This window comes from Bombina bombina, chromosome 6 (genome assembly GCF_027579735.1).
Source record: "Bombina bombina isolate aBomBom1 chromosome 6, aBomBom1.pri, whole genome shotgun sequence".
Classification (NCBI taxonomy): domain Eukaryota; kingdom Metazoa; phylum Chordata; class Amphibia; order Anura; family Bombinatoridae; genus Bombina; species Bombina bombina.
Window position 1 is genome coordinate 328,708,904 of NC_069504.1, and position 20,782 is coordinate 328,729,685.

Consider the following 20,782-nt stretch of genomic DNA (forward strand, 5'->3'; position numbering starts at 1 on the left):
TTGAACCAGGCGTCTGAAAAAAGAGACAGTCTGCCCCCTACATGATCCGATCCCGGATCGGGGGCCGCCCCTTCATGCCAATTTGTTTTTAACTGGCTTCTTACTCTACTTGGATTTATTCCAGGACTGAGCCGGCTTCCAAGTACTCTTTGGATGCTCAGGCTTGGAGGAGGAATGTTGTTGTTGGGATTTGTCAGAACCAAAGGAACGAAAATTAGAAGATTGTTGTCCCTTAGACTTGTTTTTCTTATCTTGCGGTAGGAACAGGGGTGTATTACTGCCTAGGCTAACAAGGCCTGTGCCGAGTGCGGCAGATAGAGGAAGGGAGGCACTTTTTGCAGCCACTGAAAGAGTGGCAGCTGAATTAACTTTCTATTAGTTGTTATATGAGTACTACTAGAAAGTTAATTCAGCTGCCGCTCCTTCAGAGATTAAATTAAACATGGGTGACTGCTACCCCTACCGTTGCAGTAAACTACATTTCCCATATTGTATAAGGGAATTGAGCCTGCACAAGCGCAAAGGCACCACCTATAGACCTCCTTATGCAGCTTCTTCTGAAGCTCGTAGTAACCGCTAGCTGTCAAGTAGTTTGCCAGCAGCCCTGCAGTCGGGACTCGGGAGTCCAGCAGGGAGTACAAAGATCTTCTTTCGGCACTGAAGATTTTGCTCCATCAATGTATCCAGCAGGGAGCGCAAGGAGTCCTAAAGGCTTTGAAGAGCATGCGCCAGCAGTGGTGGTGTATAGCAGGGAGCACGGGGATGTCCTATGGCCCCTGAAGATTGTGTGTAGTCATAGTGTCCAGCAGGCAGTGCCAGGATCGCCTGTATGCCTAGCCAGAAGTCCATCCAGCAGCTCAGGAAAAGGAAGTTAGTTGCCACTGACACCAATGATCTACCTATGCCTTAAAATGATAGGCCTGTGTGTACTTATGATGTACAGTTTATGACAGAGAGGAAGTAATAATATTAGGTTAGTGAATTTTGTGCTGTTTGATATACAGTTAATAGAGTCTCTCACTACATACATTAATATGAATAACTCTGTGCAGGCTATACTATTTTAATTAAACACATAACACTTTATATATATATAGTATAAATGTTTAATAAAGGCATGACCCTTATACACACAAAATTCTGCAAGCTTACTTTTATATCAAGGTGATATAATTCACACATTCCAGAAATATATGACCAAAAATAATATAGAAAAAAGGTCTGAAATCTGAGGTGGGAACCAGGGGTGTATTTTGGCGTAGGCAAACAAGGCACTTGCCTAGATCAGCAGGTTTTGCTGGGGCAGCACTTTTTGGTCCTACTATCTACACATACTTACTATACACTCACCATATACACACAAACATATAAAAACATGTGCACTTGAACATGAATATTTACTTTGGAAATGTCATGGAAAAAAAAGTGATGTTACATCCTCACCAAAAAATATTCTGGCCAAAAAAGGCCCTAAACCTGGGGAGGTGGGGGTAGTGGGGGCAGCAGAAATTTGGGTGCCTAGGGGAGCACACAATCAAAATACGCCACTGGGTAGGAAGGCACCCTTGCCTCTGGTAACCGTAGAAATAATGGAGTCCAGGCCTGGACCAAATAAAATCTTTCCCTTGAAGGGAAGAGAAAGGAGTCTGGGCTTAGAAGTTATATCCGCAGACCAAGACTTCACCCAGAGCGCCCCGCGGGCTAGGACCGCAAAGCCAGAGGCCTTTGCATTTAGGCGAATAATTTGCATGTTCGCATCACAGTGATAAAAGAATTAGCAATTCTCAGAGCTTAAATTCTGTCTTGAATATCCTCAAGGGGAGACTCCATCTCAATGAGTTCCTACAAAGAGTCGCACCAGTAGGTAGCCGATCCGACAACCGTAGAGACTGCAGCCGCAGGTTGAAACAAAAAACCTGTATGTTGAAAAATCTTTCTCAGAAATGTTTCCATTGTCTTATCCATCGGCTCTCTGAACGAAGAACTATCCTAGGTTTAGCAAGAGTAGAGATAGCACCATCCACCTTAGGAATGGAGCCCCACAAATCCAGTAGAGAGTCCGGGAACAACTTTTTAAAATTAGACGAGAGGGAAAAGGAAGAACCAATTCTTTCCCATTCGTTCTTAATAATGTTTGCCATTTTAACCGGCACAGGAAAAGTCAAAGGAACTTCCCTGTTTTCGTAAACTCTGTCTAATTTAGGTATCATAGGTTCTTCAGGCAGCGCAGCCTCTGGAAGCTCTAACGTAGACAGAACCTCCTTTAATAAAAAACACAAGTGCTCAATTTTAAATCTAAAGGATGGTTCCTCCACAGCAGGAGGCTTAGACGCTAAGGACTCCGAACCAGAAAGTTCACCCTCTGAAGCTACAGAGGTCAACTCATCATCGGATAACTGGGACATAATAGCTAAATCCCATAAATATTTAGATGACTCCGGGTCAGTAGAGCTATGTTTAACCATTCTCTTGCATTTGTTAGAGCGAGGTATTGCACTGAGAGCAGCAGACACCGCCAATTTTAACTGCGCGGCAAAGTCCGCAGGAAGAAGGCCCCCTCCGGATGGAGGATTAGATGTGCTATGGGGAACTGCATGTGGAGTGTGGCAAAGGTAGTAATCTCACTGGATGCCGAGTCCTGAGAGGTAGACGGCTCAGAGGGGCTAAGAGCCTTAGCAGGCTTGTCTCACTTCTTAGACTTTATTACGGTGTTAAGGCATGTGGAACATAATTGAGTGGGCGGGAAAACCACGGCCTCCTCACAATATAAATAGGTATGATTTAGTACAGAAGGAGTACCTTCTAACATGTCAGAGTTCTCCATAGCTCAGGTTATACCCACAGAAGGACACAAATAAAAACGTTTTTTGTTATAGAAAACTGCACCTTTATACTCCCAATGGCTGGGGCACTCACCACCTCCTAGACCCAGACAGTTAACAGAGGAAACTCTCTCCTTGGGTTCAAGTCTCAGCCGGAATGGAGGAAATTAACATAGACCACATCCGGTCACATGGAGTGCAAGACAGTACTTCCCCTGTTATTACAAGTACAGCAAGTAATAGGAGCTATGCAACACTTTCAAAAACTTAAGTGAAACTTAAAAGTAAAACCTGTTTGTTCCAGCCAAAAACACACAGTCTATCAGCCCAAGAAAAAATCATACAAAGCAGCATGTAAATAACTAATACACTGATTAATTAACCCCAACTGTTCAATAAAACCCATTCAGAGGACATTAACCCTAGATCCTATCAAGGTATAAAGGAGCCACACTGTGACCCTGTTATAGCGTTTTATGTGTAAAAATTGAAACAATCTTACCTCCAGGATCCATGCTGTGGAACAGAACACATCCTCTGTGACAGTAGCAGTGCTCCTGACATGGACTTGAGGGAGAGAAAGCAGGCAGTGAAACTGGTCAACACTGATTGCTTAGGAATAGTAGTCTGGATGGTTTCACAGAAAAACTTTCCCTGCATCTCCAGACTCTAACTTTCATCAATACTCTCACTGAGAGGTTGACATGACTAATTAAAACTCCAGTCCTATCTCGAAGGGCAGATACCCTTTTTCAGGACTCTCAGAATCTTTTGACTCCTCCTAACATGAAGAAAGGCAAAGAATGACTGGGGTAACGAGGAAGTGTGAGGGATATTTAAGCCTTTGGCTGGGGTGTATTTGCCTCCTCCTGGTGACCAGGTGTTGTATTTTCCAACAGTAAGGAATGAAGCCGTGGAATCTCCCTATCTTAGAAAGGAAAATGTGAAGCAAAAGCGGAGTTATTTACATTGAAGCTAATACAGCTGTAGCAACTGTGTACTTCCTGCAGACTGTATAAGTTATTTATTGCTGCATACAATTTAATTCTTACCTGCACTACAGGAGCAGATGGGATCTTGTGATAGATTATTGGAGCGATCAGTCCGTAGCATTGAACAACAGCTTGAAGGGAGTAGTTGACATCATTTAGCAAAATGCTAAGATCAAGAGCCACTAACAATCTTTCACATTCGGCTATTCGACAACTCTGAAAATACAATATAAACAAACAAGAGGTAAAACATACAGATCAATATCAAATTAACCAATGTCCTTTAGAAACAAAAATATTATAGTGCGAGTACAAAGTAAAATCCAATACAGAGACGGAAAAAAAATGAAAACTAAAAGCAGCTTTCTTAAAGCGACAGTAAGCATAGTTTAGTTATGTGTAATATCAAAACTTAACACTCTACTTTCATTATTTATTATGCCCCCTTTACATGTAATTTAGCTCCTAAAAGTGTGGCTTTTCTAATTCTCAGAGCTTAAAAAAGCACACTGCTATCGTCGTAAAGCTGACCCAGCTACATATATTTCCCTAATTGGCTTTAGCAGATAACATCTGCAAAACAAAGAACTTTATATTAACATTATGTCGCTTTAACTACATTACAAGTTAATAAATAGATATATAGATAGATAAATAGATAGATACTATTTACACATGCTACAATAAATGTTACCATATTCCTGCAAATCTACCGCATCAAATTTGTCAGGGAGAAAGAGATACAATGCTCTGATTATTCAAAATCTGTTTAGCATCATTTGATGATACATGAGACCATGGGACCAATTTATCATTGTCTGTCAGACATGAAAGGCTGTAGCGTATCATGTCCGACAGTCATCGCTGAATGCTGACAGCATACACTGTCGGCATTTATCATTGCACAAGCAGTTCTTGTGAACTGCTTGTGCAATACCGCCCCCTGCAGATTCGGGGCCAATCCAGGGGGTGTCGATCAACCCAATCGTATAGGATTGGGCAGATTGATGTTAAAAAGTTTAAGTTAAAAGTGACATAAACCCAATTTTTTGTTTCATATTAGATAAACATACAATTTTAAACAACTTTCCAATTTACTCCTATTATCAAATTTTCTTTGTTTTCTTGTTATGATTTGTTGAAAAGCAGGAAGGTAAGTTTAGGAGTGTGCACATGTCTGGAGTACTATATGGCAGAAGTTTAGCAAGAATGTTATTCATTAGCAAGAGCACTAGATGGCAGCACTATTTTCTCTCATGTAGTGCTCCAGACACATGCACGCTACCTATCTAGATATCTCTTTAACAAAGAATACCATAAAAAACTAAGCGAATCTTAATTCTGATAATAGAAGTAAATTGGAATTTATGAATAATGTTTTATGACCCTTTAAAGCGTTGTATTTTGATTTTGAGGTAAACAGGAAGTGAATTATACATATTAGGCTTAAAGAGACACTCAAGTCAAAATTAAACTCTCATTATTCAGATAGAGCATGCAATTTTAAACAACTTTCCAATTTACTTCCATTAACAAAATGTGCACAATCTTTTAATATTTAAACTTTTAGTGTCACCAGCTCCTACTGAGCATGTGCAAGAATAAATGTGTTTGCATTTGTGATTGGCTAATGGCTGTCACATGGTACGTGTATGCATTTGTGATTGGCTGATGGCTGTCACGTGATACAGGGGGAGTGGAAAAACACATAACTTTTAAAATTGTTAGAAAAAAATCTACTACTCATTTAAAGTTCAGACTAAGTGCATTGTCTTGTTATCTTGCATTTATTGATTATGCAAATCTACTGTGTTTACTGGTCCTGGCAGATTAATCTCTACTTGATATGCAGAATTCCCTGTATTTAATTTTCAATTTGTGATGCACCTCATATGCATAAAACAAAACAGTTTTCTTTTCTCAATACAAGAACATCCATTTCACAAAACTAAATAAATAAGCATACAAGATAGAGATGAAATAGAATGGTATCTCTTTTGAACAATAATTTAAAGATTTATGCAAAAAACATAATTTATGCTTACCTGATAAATTTATTTCTCTTGTAGTGTAGTCAGTCCACGGGTCATCCATTACTTATTGAATATATCTCTTCCTAACAGGAAGCTGCAAGAGGATCACCCAAGCAGAGCTGCTATATAGCTCCTCCCCTCACATGTCATATTCAGTCATTCGACCAAAGCAGACGAGAAAGGAGAAACCATAGGGTGCAGTGGTGACTGGAGTTTAATTAAAATTTAGATCTGCCTTAAAGACAGGGCGGGCCGTGGACTGACTACACTACAAGAGAAATAAATTTATCAGGTAAGCATAAATTATGTTTTCTCTTGTTAAGTGTAGTCAGTCCACGGGTCATCCATTACTTATGGAATACCAATACCAAAGCTAAAGTACACGGATGAAGGGAGGGAAAAGGCAGGAACATTAAACAGAAGGAACCACTGCCTGAAGTACCTTTCTCCCAAAAATAGCCTCCGAAGAAGCAAAAGTGTCAAATTTGTAAAATTTTGAAAAGGTGTGAAGCGAAGACCAAGTCGCAGCCTTGCAAATCTGTTCAACAGAGGCCTCATTTTTAAAGACCCAGGTGGAAGCCACAGCTCTAGTAGAATGAGCTGTAATCCTTTCAGGAGGCTGCTGTCCAGCAGTCTTATAGGCTAAACGTATTATGCTACGAAGCCAAAAAGAGAGAGAGGTAGCCGAAGCCTTTTGACCTCTTCTCTGTCCAGAGTAAACGACAAACACGGAAGAAGTTTGACGAAAATCTTTAGTTGCCTGCAAATAGAACTTCAGGGCACGGACTACGTCCAGATTATGCAAAAGTTGTTCCTTCTTTGAAGAAGGGTTAGGACACAGTGATGGAACAACAATCTCTTGATTGATATTCCTGTTAGTAACTACCTTAGGTAAGAACCCAGGTTTAGTACGCAGAACTACCTTGTCTGAATGAAAAATCAGATAAGGAGAATCACAATGTAAGGCAGATAACTCAGAGACTCTTCGAGCCGAGGAAATAGCCATCAAAAACAAAACCTTCCAGGATAACAGCTTGATATCAATGGAATGAAGGGGTTCAAATGGAACGCCTTGAAGAACATTAAGAACTAAGTTTAAGCTCCACGGCGGAGCAACAGTCTTAAACACAGGCTTAATCCTAGTTAAAGCCTGACAAAAAGCCTGAACGTCTGGAACTTCAGCCAGACGTTTGTGTAGAAGAATAGACAGAGCAGAAATCTGTCCCTTTAACGAACTAGCAGATAAGCCCTTTTCTAAACCCTCTTGTAGAAAGGACAATATCCTAGGAATCCTAACCTTACTCCATGAGTAACTCTTGGATTCGCACCAATATAAATATTTACGCCATATCTTATGGTAAATGTTTCTGGTAACAGGCTTCCTAGCCTGTATTAAGGTATCAATAACCGACTCCGAGAAGCCACGCTTTGATAGAATCAAGCGTTCAATCTCCATGCAGTCAGCCTCAGAGAAATTAGATTTGGATGGTTGAAAGGACCCTGAATTAGAAGGTCCTGTCTCAGAGGCAGAGACCACGGTGGACAGGACGACATGTCCACTAGGTCTGCATACCAGGTCCTGCGTGGCCACGCAGGCGCTATCAGAATCACCAAAGCTCTCTCCTGTTTGATCTTGGCAATCAAACGAGGAAGCATCGGGAATGGTGGAAACAGATAAGCCATGTTGAAGACCCAAGGGGCTGTCAGAGCATCTATCAGCACCGCTCCCGGGTCCCTGGACCTGGATCCGTAACAAGGAAGCTTGGCGTTCTGGCGAGACGCCATGAGATCCAGATCTGGTTTGCCCCAACGATGAATCAGTTGAGCAAAGACCTCCGGATGAAGTTCCCACTCCCCCGGATGAAAAGTCTGGCGACTTAGAAAATCCGCCTCCCAGTTCTCCACGCCTGGGATGTAAATCGCTGACAGGTGGCAAGAGTGAGACTCTGCCCAGCGAATTATCTTTGAGATTTCCAACATCGCTAGGGAACTTCTGGTTCCCCCTTGATGGTTGATGTAAGCCACAGTCGTGATGTTGTCCGACTGAAATCTGATGAACCTCAGAGTTGCTAACTGAGGCCAAGCTAGGAGAGCATTGAATATTGCTCTTAATTCCAGAATATTTATTGGGAGGAGTTTCCCCTCCTGAGTCCATAATCCCTGAGCTTTCAGGGAGTTCCAGACTGCGCCCCAGCCTAGAAGGCTGGCGTCTGTTGTTACAATCGTCCAATCTGGCCTGCGAAAGGTCATCCCCTTGGACAGATGTGGCCAAGAAAGCCACCATAGAAGAGAATCTCTGGTCTCTTGATCCAGATTTAGTAGGGGGGACAAATCTGAGTAATCCCCGTTCCACTGACTTAGCATGCACAATTGCAGCGGTCTGAGATGCAGGCGCGCAAATGGTACTATGTCCATTGCCGCTACCATTAAGCCGATTACTTCCATGCACTGAGCTACTGACGGGTTGGAATGGAATGAAGGACACGGCAAGCATTTAGAAGTTTTGATAACCTGGCCTCTGTCAGGTAAATTTTCATCTCTACAGAATCTATAAGAGTCCCTAGAAAGGGAACTCTTGTAAGTGGTAATAGAGAACTCTTTTCCACGTTCACCTTCCACCCATGCGACCTCAGAAATGCCAGAACTATCTCTGTATGAGACTTGGCAGTTTGAAAACTTGACGCTTGTATTAGAATGTCGTCTAGGTACGGAGTCACCGCTATGCCTCGCGGTCTTAGTACCGCCAGAAGTGAGCCCAGAACTTTTGTAAAGATTCTTGGAGCCGTAGCTAATGCGAAGGGAAGAGCTACAAACTGGTAATGCCTGTCTAGGAAAGCAAATCTTAGGTACCGATAATGATCCTTGTGAATCGGTATGTGAAGGTAGGCATCCTTTAAGTCCACTGTGGTCATGTACTGACCTTCTTGGATCATGGGAAGGATGGTTCGAATAGTTTCCATTTTGAATGATGGAACTCTTAGAAATTTGTTTAGGATTTTTAAGTCCAAGATTGGTCTGAAGGTTCCCTCTTTCTTGGGAACCACAAATAGATTTGAATAGAATCCCTGCCCGTGTTCCGTCCGCGGAACTGGGTGGATCACCCCCATTAGTAAGAGGTCTTGTACACAGCGTAGAAACGCCTCTTTCTTTATTTGGTTTGCTGATAACCTTGAAAGATGAAATCTCCCTCGTGGAGGAGAAGTTTTGAAGTCCAGGAGATATCCCTGAGATATGATCTCCAACGCCCAGGGATCCTGGACATCTCTTGCCCAAGCCTGGGCGAAGAGAGAATGTCTGCCCCCCACTAGATCCGTTTCCGGATAGGGGGCCCTCTCTTCATGCTGTCTTAGGGGCAACAGCAGGTTTCTTGGCCTGCTTGCCCTTGTTCCAGGACTGGTTAACTTTCCAGCCCTGCTTGTAACGAGCAACAGCTCCTTCCTGTTTTGGAGCGGAGGAAGTTGATGCTGCTCCTGCCTTGAAGTTACGAAAGGCACGAAAATTAGACTGTTTGGCCTGATTTGGCCCTGTCCTGAGGAAGGGAGTGACCCCTTACCTCCTGTAATGTCAGCTATAATTTCTTTCAAGCCGGGCCCGAATAAGGTCTGCCCTTTGAAAGGAATATTAAGCAATTTAGATTTAGAAGTCACGTCAGCTGACCAGGATTTAAGCCATAGCGTTCTGCGCGCTTGGATGGCGAATCCGGAGTTCTTAGCCGTAAGTTTGGTTAAATGTACGATGGCATCAGAAACAAATGCGTTAGCTAGCTTAAGCGCTTTAAGCTTGTTCATAATTTCATCCAATGGAGCTGTGCGAATGGCCTCTTCCAGAGACTCAAACCAGAATGCCGCCGCAGCAGTGACAGGCGCAATGCATGCAAGGGGCTGTAAGATAAAACCTTGTTGAACAAACATTTTCTTAAGGTAACCCTCTAATTTCTTATCCATTGGATCTGAAAAGGCACAACTATCCTCCACCGGGATAGTGGTACGCTTAGCTAAAGTAGAAACTGCTCCCTCCACCTTAGGGACCGTCTGCCATAAGTCTCGTGTGGTGGCGTCTATAGGAAACATTTTCCTAAATATGGGAGGAGGGGAAAAAAGGCACACCAGGTCTATCCCACTCCTTGCTAATAATCTCTGTAAGCCTTTTAGGTATAGGAAACACGTCAGTACACACCGGTACCGCATAGTATCTATCCAACCTACATAATTTTTCTGGAATTGCAACCGTGTTACAATCATTCAGAGCCGCTAATACCTCCCCTAGCAATATGCGGAGGTTCTCAAGCTTAAATTTAAAATTAGAAATCTCTGAATCCAGTCTCCCTGGATCAGATCCGTCACCCACAGAATGAAGCTCTCCGTCTTCACGTTCTGCAAAATGTGACGCAGTATCTGACATGGCTCTCACCTCATCCGCGCACTCTGTCCTTAACCCAGAGCTATCGCGCTTGCCTCTTAATTCTGGCAATTTAGATAATACTTCTGTCATAACAGTAGCCATGTCTTGCAAAGTGATTTGTAAGGGCCTCCCTGATGTACTTGGCGCCACAAAATCACGCACCTCCTGAGCGGGAGGCGAAGGTACTGACACGTGAGAAGAGTTAGTCGGCATAACTTCCCCCTCGTTGTCTGGTGATAATTTCTTTACATGTAAAGATTGACTTTTATTTAAAGTAGCATCAATGCAATTAGTACACAAATTTCTATTGGGCTCCACATTGGCCTTTAAACATAGTGAACAAAGAGATTCATCTGTGTCAGACGTGTTTAAACAGACTAGCAATGAGACTAGCAAGCTTGGAAATACTTTTCTAAATAAATTTACAAGCAATATAAAAAACGCTACTGTGCCTTTAAGAAGCACAAAAAGCTGTCACAGTTGAAATAACAATGAACCAAAATAGTTATAGCAACCAATTTTTCACAGTAAATGTATTAAGTTAGCAAAGGATTGCACCCACCAGCAAATGGATGATTAACCCCTTAATACCCAAAAACGGATAACAATTTAATAATTAACGTTTTTCTCACAGTCAAAACACACTGTCACAGGTCTGCTGTGACTGATTACCTCCCTCAAAATGAATTTTGAAGACTCCTGAGCTCTCTAGAGACGATCTGGATCATGGAGGATGAAGTAGACAGATTGTGACTGAATTTTTACTGCGCAAAAACGCGATAAAATAGGCCCCTCCCACTCATATTACAACAGTGGGGAAGCTCAGAAAACTGTTTCTATGCAGAAAACAAAGATGGCCATGTGGTAAAAATCATGCCCCAATAAGTTTTATCACCAAGTACCTCACAAAAAACGATTAACATGCCAGTAAACGTTTTAAACATACATTTGAAAAGTTATGAATTGTTATTAATAAGCCTGCTACCAGTCGCTTTTACTGCAGTTAAGGCTCATACATTATTTCAGTATTAACAGTATTTTCAGAGTCAATTCCATTCCTTAGAAAAATACATTCAGTGTACACACACTCATCAGCCTAATACCAGTCGCTATCACTGCATTTAAGGCTGAACTTACTTTACAATGGTATCAGCAGTATTTTCTCAGTCAATTCCATTCCTCAGAAAAATAATTTACTGCACATACCTCATTTGCAGGGGGGCCCTGCATGCTATTCCCCTTCTCTGAAGTTACCTCACTCCTCAGATGAGAACAGCCAGTGGATCTTAGTTACGTCTGCTAAGATCATAGAAAACGCAGGCAGATTCTTCTTCTAATGCTGCCTGAGAATAAACAGCACACTCCGGTGCCATTTAAAATAACAAACTTTTGATTGTAGAAATAAACTAAGTTAAAAAACACCACAGACCTCTCTCAGCGACCTATCTTTAGTTAGGCTGCAAGAGAATGACTGAATATGACATGTGAGGGGAGGAGCTATATAGCAGCTCTGCTTGGGTGATCCTCTTGCAGCTTCCTGTTAGGAAGAGATATATTCAATAAGTAATGGATGACCCGTGGACTGACTACACTTAACAAGAGAAATATCAGCCACCACACAAATTAAACTAACACCAAACTTATAAGCACTTATAAAACACAGTTTATGCCAAAGAATAAAGTAACACGTAACACAAGAAGGCTTATTAATATGATTTCTGAGTGCAACATTGAAGGACTATAAATGATGATTGGGTCTTCAGAGACCAAGAAGGTGTTTTACAGAGTCAGCTGGAATTTCTTCAAACTGTTGATGAAGTTTAGATTTGAGGGGTTTTAGTCCAAAACTGTATTGTTCTTAAACCGAAAATAATCTGCAAGAATAACTGGTTTATGATTTAGCTTAGAGAATTTCTGCCCATCAATGAGAACAGACAGGATAATTTAAAGAACTATCATAAATTGTTTTATACCACTATCTTACCAACAAGACAAAAAAGGATTTGGGGTAGACTTAACAAAGGCTGTAGCGAATCATGTCCGCTTGACCTGGCTAAATGCATACGCTGGAACAAACACTTAAAGTCCTGGAGCTGCAGTAAAATACTTTTTCTTTATTAATCCATTAAAAGCATACATGAAGACATCAAAAACAAAAGCATGCCCTTAGTGTCTTAAGCTTACGCGTTTCGGCTGGTGTGCCTTACTCATAGCTCTCAGCATTTAACATTGCACAAGCATTTCTGGTGAAAGGCTTGTGCAATGGTGCCCCCAGTTCACTGGTGGCCAACCGGCCGCTAGCAGGGGCCGTCAATCATCCTGATCATATCAGTCCACCTAAAAGGTGGCGGACAAGTTAAAGGGACATGAAACCCATTTTTTTTCTTTCATGATATAGAAAGAGCATGCAATTTTAAACAACTTTCTAATTTATTCCTATTATCTAATTTGTTTTATTCTCTTGATATTCTTTGCTGAAAAGCATATCTAGATAGGCTCAGTCGCTGCTGATTGGTTGCTGCACTTAGAAGCCTCATGTGATTGGCTCACCCATGTGCATTGCTTTTTCTTCAACTAAGGATATCTAAAATATGAAGGAAAATAAATAATAGAAGTAAATTGGATTGTCGTTTAAATTTGCATTCTCTTTCTGAATCATGAAAGAAAATTTTTGGGTTTAGTGTCCCTTTAAGGAGCAGCAGTCTTATGACCGCTGCTTCTTAACTTCCGTTTCAGGCCGACTTGAAACGATGGGGCTCCAAAGCAGCATCCGCTGCTTAATAAATGGAGCCCATAAAGTCTAATTTTTTTTTAGAGAGGGCATATTATTTTAAGAAAATTTCAATTTAAAGGGATATTCCAGCCAAAATAGGAAACCACTTGGGTGCATTTCGGTATTGAACAGAAGCAATTTTGTAATATACATGCGTTGGCAAAAAGGCTTCTAATAAAAGCTATAGCTGTTTCAAAAGTGTATTTAAGTATGCCCCATGCACCAGCATTTTACACACAACAGTTGCTCAGAGAGCTTAAGGTGCTTGTAACTTGTCTGTTAATGACTCAATTTGTTAATTGCTGACATGATACAAGCCCTACTGATGCTCTGAGCTGCTGAAGTATTTAAAATGTGCGTGCACTGAGAATATCTAGCTATGCTTCACATGCACGTGCAGAGAAAAATGTTAACACTAAAACAATGATAACTTTTACTATAAGCATTTTTTCTAATATATGTATATTGCAAATATGTTTCTATTGAAACATGTAATTAATCTATGTGCATTTAAATTTTGACTGGAATGTCCCTTTAACTTCTGTTGTCAAATTTACATCATTCTCATGGTACTCTTTGTTAAAGAGAATACATACACCTAGATTACGAGTTTTGCGCTGTGGCTTTTAACGCTGAAAAATGGCAATTTCAGCTTAAAAGCAGGAAGGCACTATTGGGAATCGTGTCTGTATAGCTATACCGCAAGCATTTTAGTCTGTAACGCAACGTCAATCCCGCACTCAAAAAAATGACGTTTTTGTGTGGGATTTCCATAGCGTCGGTATTATAGTTTGTGCGTTCAGGCTAAAATGCCTGTGTTACAGCCTATACCGACACAATCCATTCCGCCATCTGAAAGCAGTAGCTATGGATTTTGTGTAACTAAAATGTTTCACAAAAGAAGTGTTACAAAGTACACTAACACCCATAAACTACCTATTAACCCTTAAACCGAGGCCCTCCCGCATCGCAAACACTATTTAAAATGTATTAACCCCTAATCTGCTGCCCACCCACATTGCGGGCTATTAAATAAACCTATTATCCCCTAATCTGCTGCCCACCTACATCGCCAACACTATTAAAAGGGACACTGTACCCAATTTTCTTCTTTTGTGATTCAGATAGAGCATGCAATTTTAAACAACTTTCTAATTTACTCCTATTATCAAATGTTCTTTATTCTCTTGGCATCTTTATTTGAAAAGCAAGAATGTAAGCTTAGATTTTTGGTGAACAACCTGGGTTGTCCTTGCTGATTGGACAGTACCAATAAACAAGTGCTGTCCATGGTTCTGAACCACAAATTAGCTGGCTCTTTAGCTTAGATGCCTTCTTTTTCAAATAAAGATAGCAAAAGAACGAAGAAAAATTGATAATAGGAGTAAATTAGAAGGCTGCTTAAAATTGCATGCTCTATCTGAATCATGAAAGAAAAAATTTGGGATCAGTGTCCCATTAACCCCTATTCCGCCGCTCCCCGAGATCGCTGCCACTAAATAAAGTTTTTAACCCGAAACCTCCGGCCTCCCACATCTCCACCACTAAATAAACCTATTAACCCCTAAACCGCTGGCCTCCCACATCGCAAAACACTAAATTAAACTATTAACCCCTAAACCTAACATCCCCCTAACTTTAAATTAAAATTACAATATAACTATTTAAATAAATAAAAACTTACCTGTGAAATAAATATAAACCTAACATTAAACTATAAATTCACCTAACATAACTAATCTAATAAAAAAAAATACCAATTAAAATACCTAAATTCAGGCTCGCCAGAAAACACAAGTTATGAAGCAGCGGTCTAAAGACCGCGGCTCCATAACCTATCCACCTGCTCTGAGGCCGCGGACAGCAATCAACCCGATCAGATACGATCGGGCTGATTGACACCCCCTGCAATGTGCAGATTATGTAACATAAGGATAGCCATAGATGTGGAAGGGGAATTAAAAAGTTTAGGTACCTTGCCTGTATCACCATCCTTTTTAAAAACCGCGTCACAGGCTCACTGTCCAATCACAGCTCGCCCAATTGTGCTGTTTAACTAAAGGTAGAGCACTCCCGTGCTGGGTAAACAGCTTTACATTCAGGCATATCAGCTGTAGTACTGACCAAAAGGTCATGAGCAGAGCGAAGGGGACGGGAGGGAGAGTATCTGGAGACAAGGTCTGAGATGTAGGGGGGAGCAGTGCAGTTGAGGGCTTTGTATGTCAGAATGAGAATTTTGTGTTTGATCCTAGAGGAAAGAGGAAGCCAGTGAAGGGATTGGCAGAGAGGTGCAGCAGATGAAGAGCGACGTGTAAGAAAGATGAGTCTGGCAGAGGCATTCATTATGGATTGTAAAGGAGCTAGGCGGCAGGTGGGGAGACCAGAGAGGACAGAGTTGCAGTAATCAAGGCGGGAAAGAATGAGAGTGGATAAAAATCTTAGTCGTGTCTTGTGTAAGGAAGTGTCTAATTTTAGAGATGTTTTTAAGGTGGAAGCGGCAGGCTTTAGCCAAGGACTGAATGTGAGGAGGGAAAGAAAGATCTGAGTCAAATATGACCCCGAGACATTGGGCATGCGGGGTAGGGGTAATGATGGAGTTGTCGACAGTTATAGAGAGATTGGGGGTGGAGAGTTTTGAGGAAGGGGGGGAAATAAGCAGCTCAGTTTTGGAGAGATTTAGCTTGAGGTAGTGAGAGGACATCCAGTTAGAGATGTGAGAAAACATAATTTATGCTTACCTGATAAATTCCTTTCTCCTGTAGTGTAGTCAGTCCACGGGTCATCCATTACTTATGGGATTATATCTCCTCCCTAACAGGAAGTGCAAGAGGATCACCCAAGCAGAGCTGCTATATAGCTCCTCCCCTCTACGTCATACCCAGTCATTCGACCGAAACCAAACGAGAAAGGAGAAACTATAGGGTGTAGTGGTGACTGGAGTTTAAGATACATTTTTTTAGACCTGCCGTAAACAACAGGGCGGGCCGTGGACTGACTACACTACAGGAGAAAGGAATTTATCAGGTAAGCATAAATTATGTTTTCTCCTGTTAAGTGTAGTCAGTCCACGGGTCATCCATTACTTATGGGATACCAATACCAAAGCTAAAAGTACACGGATGACGGGAGGGAAAGGCAGGATCTTTACACGGAAGGAACCACTGCCTGTAGAACCTTTCTCCCAAAAACAGCCTCCGAAGAAGCAAAAGTGTCAAATTTGTAAAATTTTGAAAAAGTGTGAAGTGAAGACCAAGTTGCAGCCTTGCAAATCTGTTCAACAGAGGCCTCATTCTTAAAGGCCCAAGTGGAAGCCACAGCTCTAGTAGAATGAGCTGTAATCCTTTCAGGAGGCTGCTGTCCAGCAGTCTCATAGGCTAAACGTATTATGCTACGAAGCCAAAAAGAGAGAGAGGTAGCCGAAGCCTTTTGACCTCTCCTCTGTCCAGAATAAACGACAAACAGGGAAGAAGTTTGACGAAAATCTTTAGTTGCCTGTAAATAAAATTTCAGGGCACGGACGACGTCCAGATTGTGCAGAAGTCGTTCCTTCTTTGAAGAAGGGTTAGGGCACAATGATGGAACAACAATCTCTTGATTGATATTCTTGTTAGTGACTACCTTAGGTAAGAACCCAGGTTTAGTACGCAGAACTACCTTGTCTGAATGAAAAATCAGATAAGGAGAATCACAATGTAAGGCCGATAACTCAGAGACTCTTCGAGCCGAGGAAATAGCCATTAAAAACAGAACTTTCCAAGATAACAGCTTGATATCAATGGAATGAAGGGGTTCAAACGGAACACCTTGCAGAACGTTAAGAACTAAGTTTAAGCTCCACGGCGGAGCAACAGTCTTAAACACAGGCTTAATCCTAGCCAAAGCCTGACAAAAAGCCTGAACGTCTGGAACTTCTGCCAGACGTTTGTGTAAAAGGATAGACAGAGCTGAGATCTGTCCCTTTAACGAACTAGCAGATAAACCCTTTTCTAAACCTTCTTGTAGAAAAGGCAGTATCCTAGGAATCCTAACCTTACTCCATGAGTAACTCTTGGATTCGCACCAATGTAAGTATTTACGCCATATTTTATGGTAAATTTTCCTGGTAACAGGTTTCCTAGCCTGTATTAAGGTATCAATCACTGACTCCGAGAATCCCCGCTTTGATAGAATCAAGCGTTCAATCTCCATGCAGTCAGCCTCAGAGAAATTAGATTTGGATGTTTGAAAGGACCCTGAATCAGAAGGTCCTGTCTCAGAGGCAGAGACCATGGTGGACAGGATGACATGTCCACTAGATCTGCATACCAGGTCCTGCGTGGCCACGCAGGCGCTATTAGAATTATCGATGCTCTCTCCTGTTTGATCCTGGCAATCAATCGAGGAAGCATCGGGAAAGGTGGAAACACATAAGCCATGTTGAAAACCCAAGGTGCTATCAGAGCATCTATCAGTACCGGTCCCGGGTCCCTGGACCTGGATCCGTAACAAGGAAGCTTGGCGTTCTGGCGAGACGCCATGAGATCCAGATATGGTTTGCCCGAATGCTGAAGCAGTTGGGCAAACACCTCCGGATGAAGTTCCCACTCCCCCGGATGAAAAGTCTGGCGACTTAGGAAATCCGCCTCCCAGTTCTCCACGCCTGGGATGTGGATCGCTGACAGGTGGCAAGAGTGAGACTCTGCCCAGCGAATTATCCTTGAGACTTCCATCATCGCTAGGGAACTCCTTGTCCCTCCCTGATGGTTGATGTAAGCCACAGTCGTGATGTTGTCCGACTGAAACCTGATGTACCTCAGAGTTGCTAACTGAGGCCAAGCCAGAAGGGCATTGAAAACTGCTCTTAATTCCAGAATGTTTATTGGAAGGAGTTTCTCTTCCTGAGTCCATGATCCCTGAGCCTTCAGGGAATTCCAGACAGCGCCCCAACCTAGCAGGCTGGCGTCTGTTGTTACAATTGTCCAATCTGGCCTGCTGAAGGGCATCCCCCTGGACAGATGTGGCCGAGAAAGCCACCATAGAAGAGAATCTCTTGTCTCTTGATCCAGATTTAGCATAGGGGACAAATCTGAGTAATCCCCATTCCACTGACTTAGCATGCACAATTGCAGTGGTCTGAGATGCAGGCGTGCAAAAGGTACTATGTCCATTGCCGCTACCATTAAACCGATTACCTCCATGCATTGAGCCACTGACGGGTGTTGAATGGAATGAAGGACACGGCAAGCATTTAGAAGCTTTGATAACCTGTCCTCTGTCAGGTAAATTTTCATTTCTACAGAATCTATAAGAGTCCCCAAGAAGGGAACTCTTGTGAGTGGCAATAGAGAACTCTTTTCTACGTTCACCTTCCACCCATGCGATCTTAGAAATGCCAGAACTAGCTCTGTATGAGACTTGGCAGTTTGGAAACTTGACGCTTGTATCAGAATGTCGTCTAGGTACGGAGCTACCGCTATTCTTCGCGGTCTTAGTACCGCCAGAAGAGAGCCCAGAACCTTTGTAAAGATTCTTGGAGCTGTAGCTAACCCGAAGGGAAGAGCTACAAACTGGTAATGCCTGTTTAGGAAGGCAAACCTTAGATACCGGTAATGATCCTTGTGAATTGGTATGTGAAGGTAGGCATCCTTTAAATCCACTGTGGTCATGTACTGACCCTTTTGGATCATAGGTAAAATGGTCCGAATAGTTTCCATTTTGAACGATGGAACTCTTAGGAATTTGTTTAGGATCTTTAAGTCCAAGATTGGTCTGAAGGTTCCCTCTTTTTTGGGAACCACAAACAGATTTGAGTAAAACCCTTGTCCGTGTTCCGACCGCGGAACTGGTTGGATCACTCCCATTAGTGAAAGGTCTTGTACACAGCGTAGAAACGCCTCTTTCTTTATCTGGTTTGCTGACAACCTTGAAAGATGAAATCTCCCTTTTGGAGGAGAAGCTTTGAAGTCCAGAAGATATCCCTGAGATATGATCTCTAACGCCCAGGGATCCTGGACATCTCTTGCCCAAGCCTGGGCGAAGAGAGAAAGTCTGCCCCCCACTGGATCCGTTTCCGGATCGGGGGCCCTCACTTCATGCTGTCTTAGGGGCAGCAGCAGGCTTTCTGGCCTGCTTGCCCTTGTTCCAGGACTGGTTAGGTTTCCAGCCCTGTCTGTAGCGAGCAACAGTTCCTTCCTGTCTTGGAGCGGAGGAAGTTGATGCTGCTCCTGCCTTGAAGTTACGAAAGGCACGACAATTAGACTGTTTAGCCCTTGGTTTGGCCCTGTCTTGAGGCAGGGCATGGCCCTTACCTCCAGTAATGTCAGCGATAATTTCTTTCAAACCGGGCCCGAATAATGTCTGCCCTTTGAAAGGTATGTTAAGCAATTTAGATTTAGAAGTCACATTGGCTGACCAGGATTTAAGCCACAGCGCTCTACGCGCTTGAATGGCGAATCCGGAGTTCTTAGCCCTAAGCTTAGTTAAGTGTACTACGGCATCAGAAATAAATGAATTAGCTAGCTTAAGGACTTTAAGCTTGTCTATAATCTCATCCAATGGAGCTGAGCTAATGGTCTCTTCCAGAGACTCAAACCAGAATGCCGCCGCAGCCGTGACAGGCGCAATGCATGCAAGGGGTTGTAATATAAAACCTTGTTGAACAAACATTTTCTTAAGGTAACCCTCTAACTTTTTATCCATTGGATCTGAAAAAGCACAGTTATCCTCCACCGGGATAGTGGTGCGCTTAGCCAGAGTAGAAACTGCTCCCTCCACCTTAGGGACCGTCTGCCATAAGTCCCGTGTGGTGGCGTCTATTGGAAACATTTTTCTAAATATAGGAGGGGGGGAAAAGGGCACACCGGGCCTATCCCACTCCTTGCTAATAATCTCTGTAAGCCTCTTAGGTATAGGAAAAACGTCAGTACACACCGGTACCGCATAGTATCTATCCAGCCTACATAATTTCTCTGGAATTGCAACCGTGTTACAATCATTCAGAGCCGCTAATACCTCCCCTAGTAATACACGGAGGTTCTCAAGCTTAAATTTAAAATTTGAAATGTCTGAGTCCAGTTTACTTGGATCAGATCCGTCACCCACAGAATGAAGCTCTCGGTCCTCATGTTCTGCAAATTGTGACGCAGTATCAGACTTACCCCAGAGTGATCGCGTTTACCCCTAAATTCTGGCAATTTAGATAGTACTTCAGTCATAACATTAGCCATGTCTTGCAAAGTGATTTGTAAGGGCCGCCCTGATGTACTTGGCGCCACAATATCACGCACCTCCTGAGCGGGAGGCGAAGGTACTGACACGTGAGGAGAGTTAGTCGGCATAACTTCCCCCTCGTTGTCTGGTGAAATTTTCTTTACATGTACAGATTGGCTTTTATTTAAAGTAGCATCAATGCAATTAGTACACAAATTTCTATTGGGCTCCACATTGGCCTTTAAACATAGTGAACAAAGAGATTCATCTGTGTCAGACATGTTTAAACAGACTAGCAATGAGACTAGCAAGCTTGGAAAATACTTTTCTAAATAAATTTACAAGCAATATAAAAAACGCTACTGTGCCTTTAAGAAGCACAAAAAAACTGTCACAGTTGAAATAACAATGAACCAAATTAGTTATAGCAACCAAATTTTCACAGTAAATGCATTGAGTTAGCAAAGTATTGCACCCACCAGCAAATGGATGATTAACCCCTTAGTACCAAAAAACGGATAACAATTTAATATAAACGTTTTTTATCACAGTCAAAACACACTCTCACAGGTC

General features: G+C 42.3%; 1 protein-coding gene across 1 annotated transcript in view; it reads right to left on the reverse strand.

Annotated features, from left to right (window-relative positions):
- Window positions 1-20,782, reverse strand: part of CFAP54 (cilia and flagella associated protein 54) — a 901,430-nt gene that overhangs the window by 567,228 nt on the left and 313,420 nt on the right. Inside the window, exon 26 of the mRNA XM_053719246.1 lies at window positions 3,875-4,030. Within this exon, the coding sequence (XP_053575221.1) occupies window positions 3,875-4,030 (156 nt within the window). The remainder of the gene's footprint in view (window positions 1-3,874; window positions 4,031-20,782) is intronic.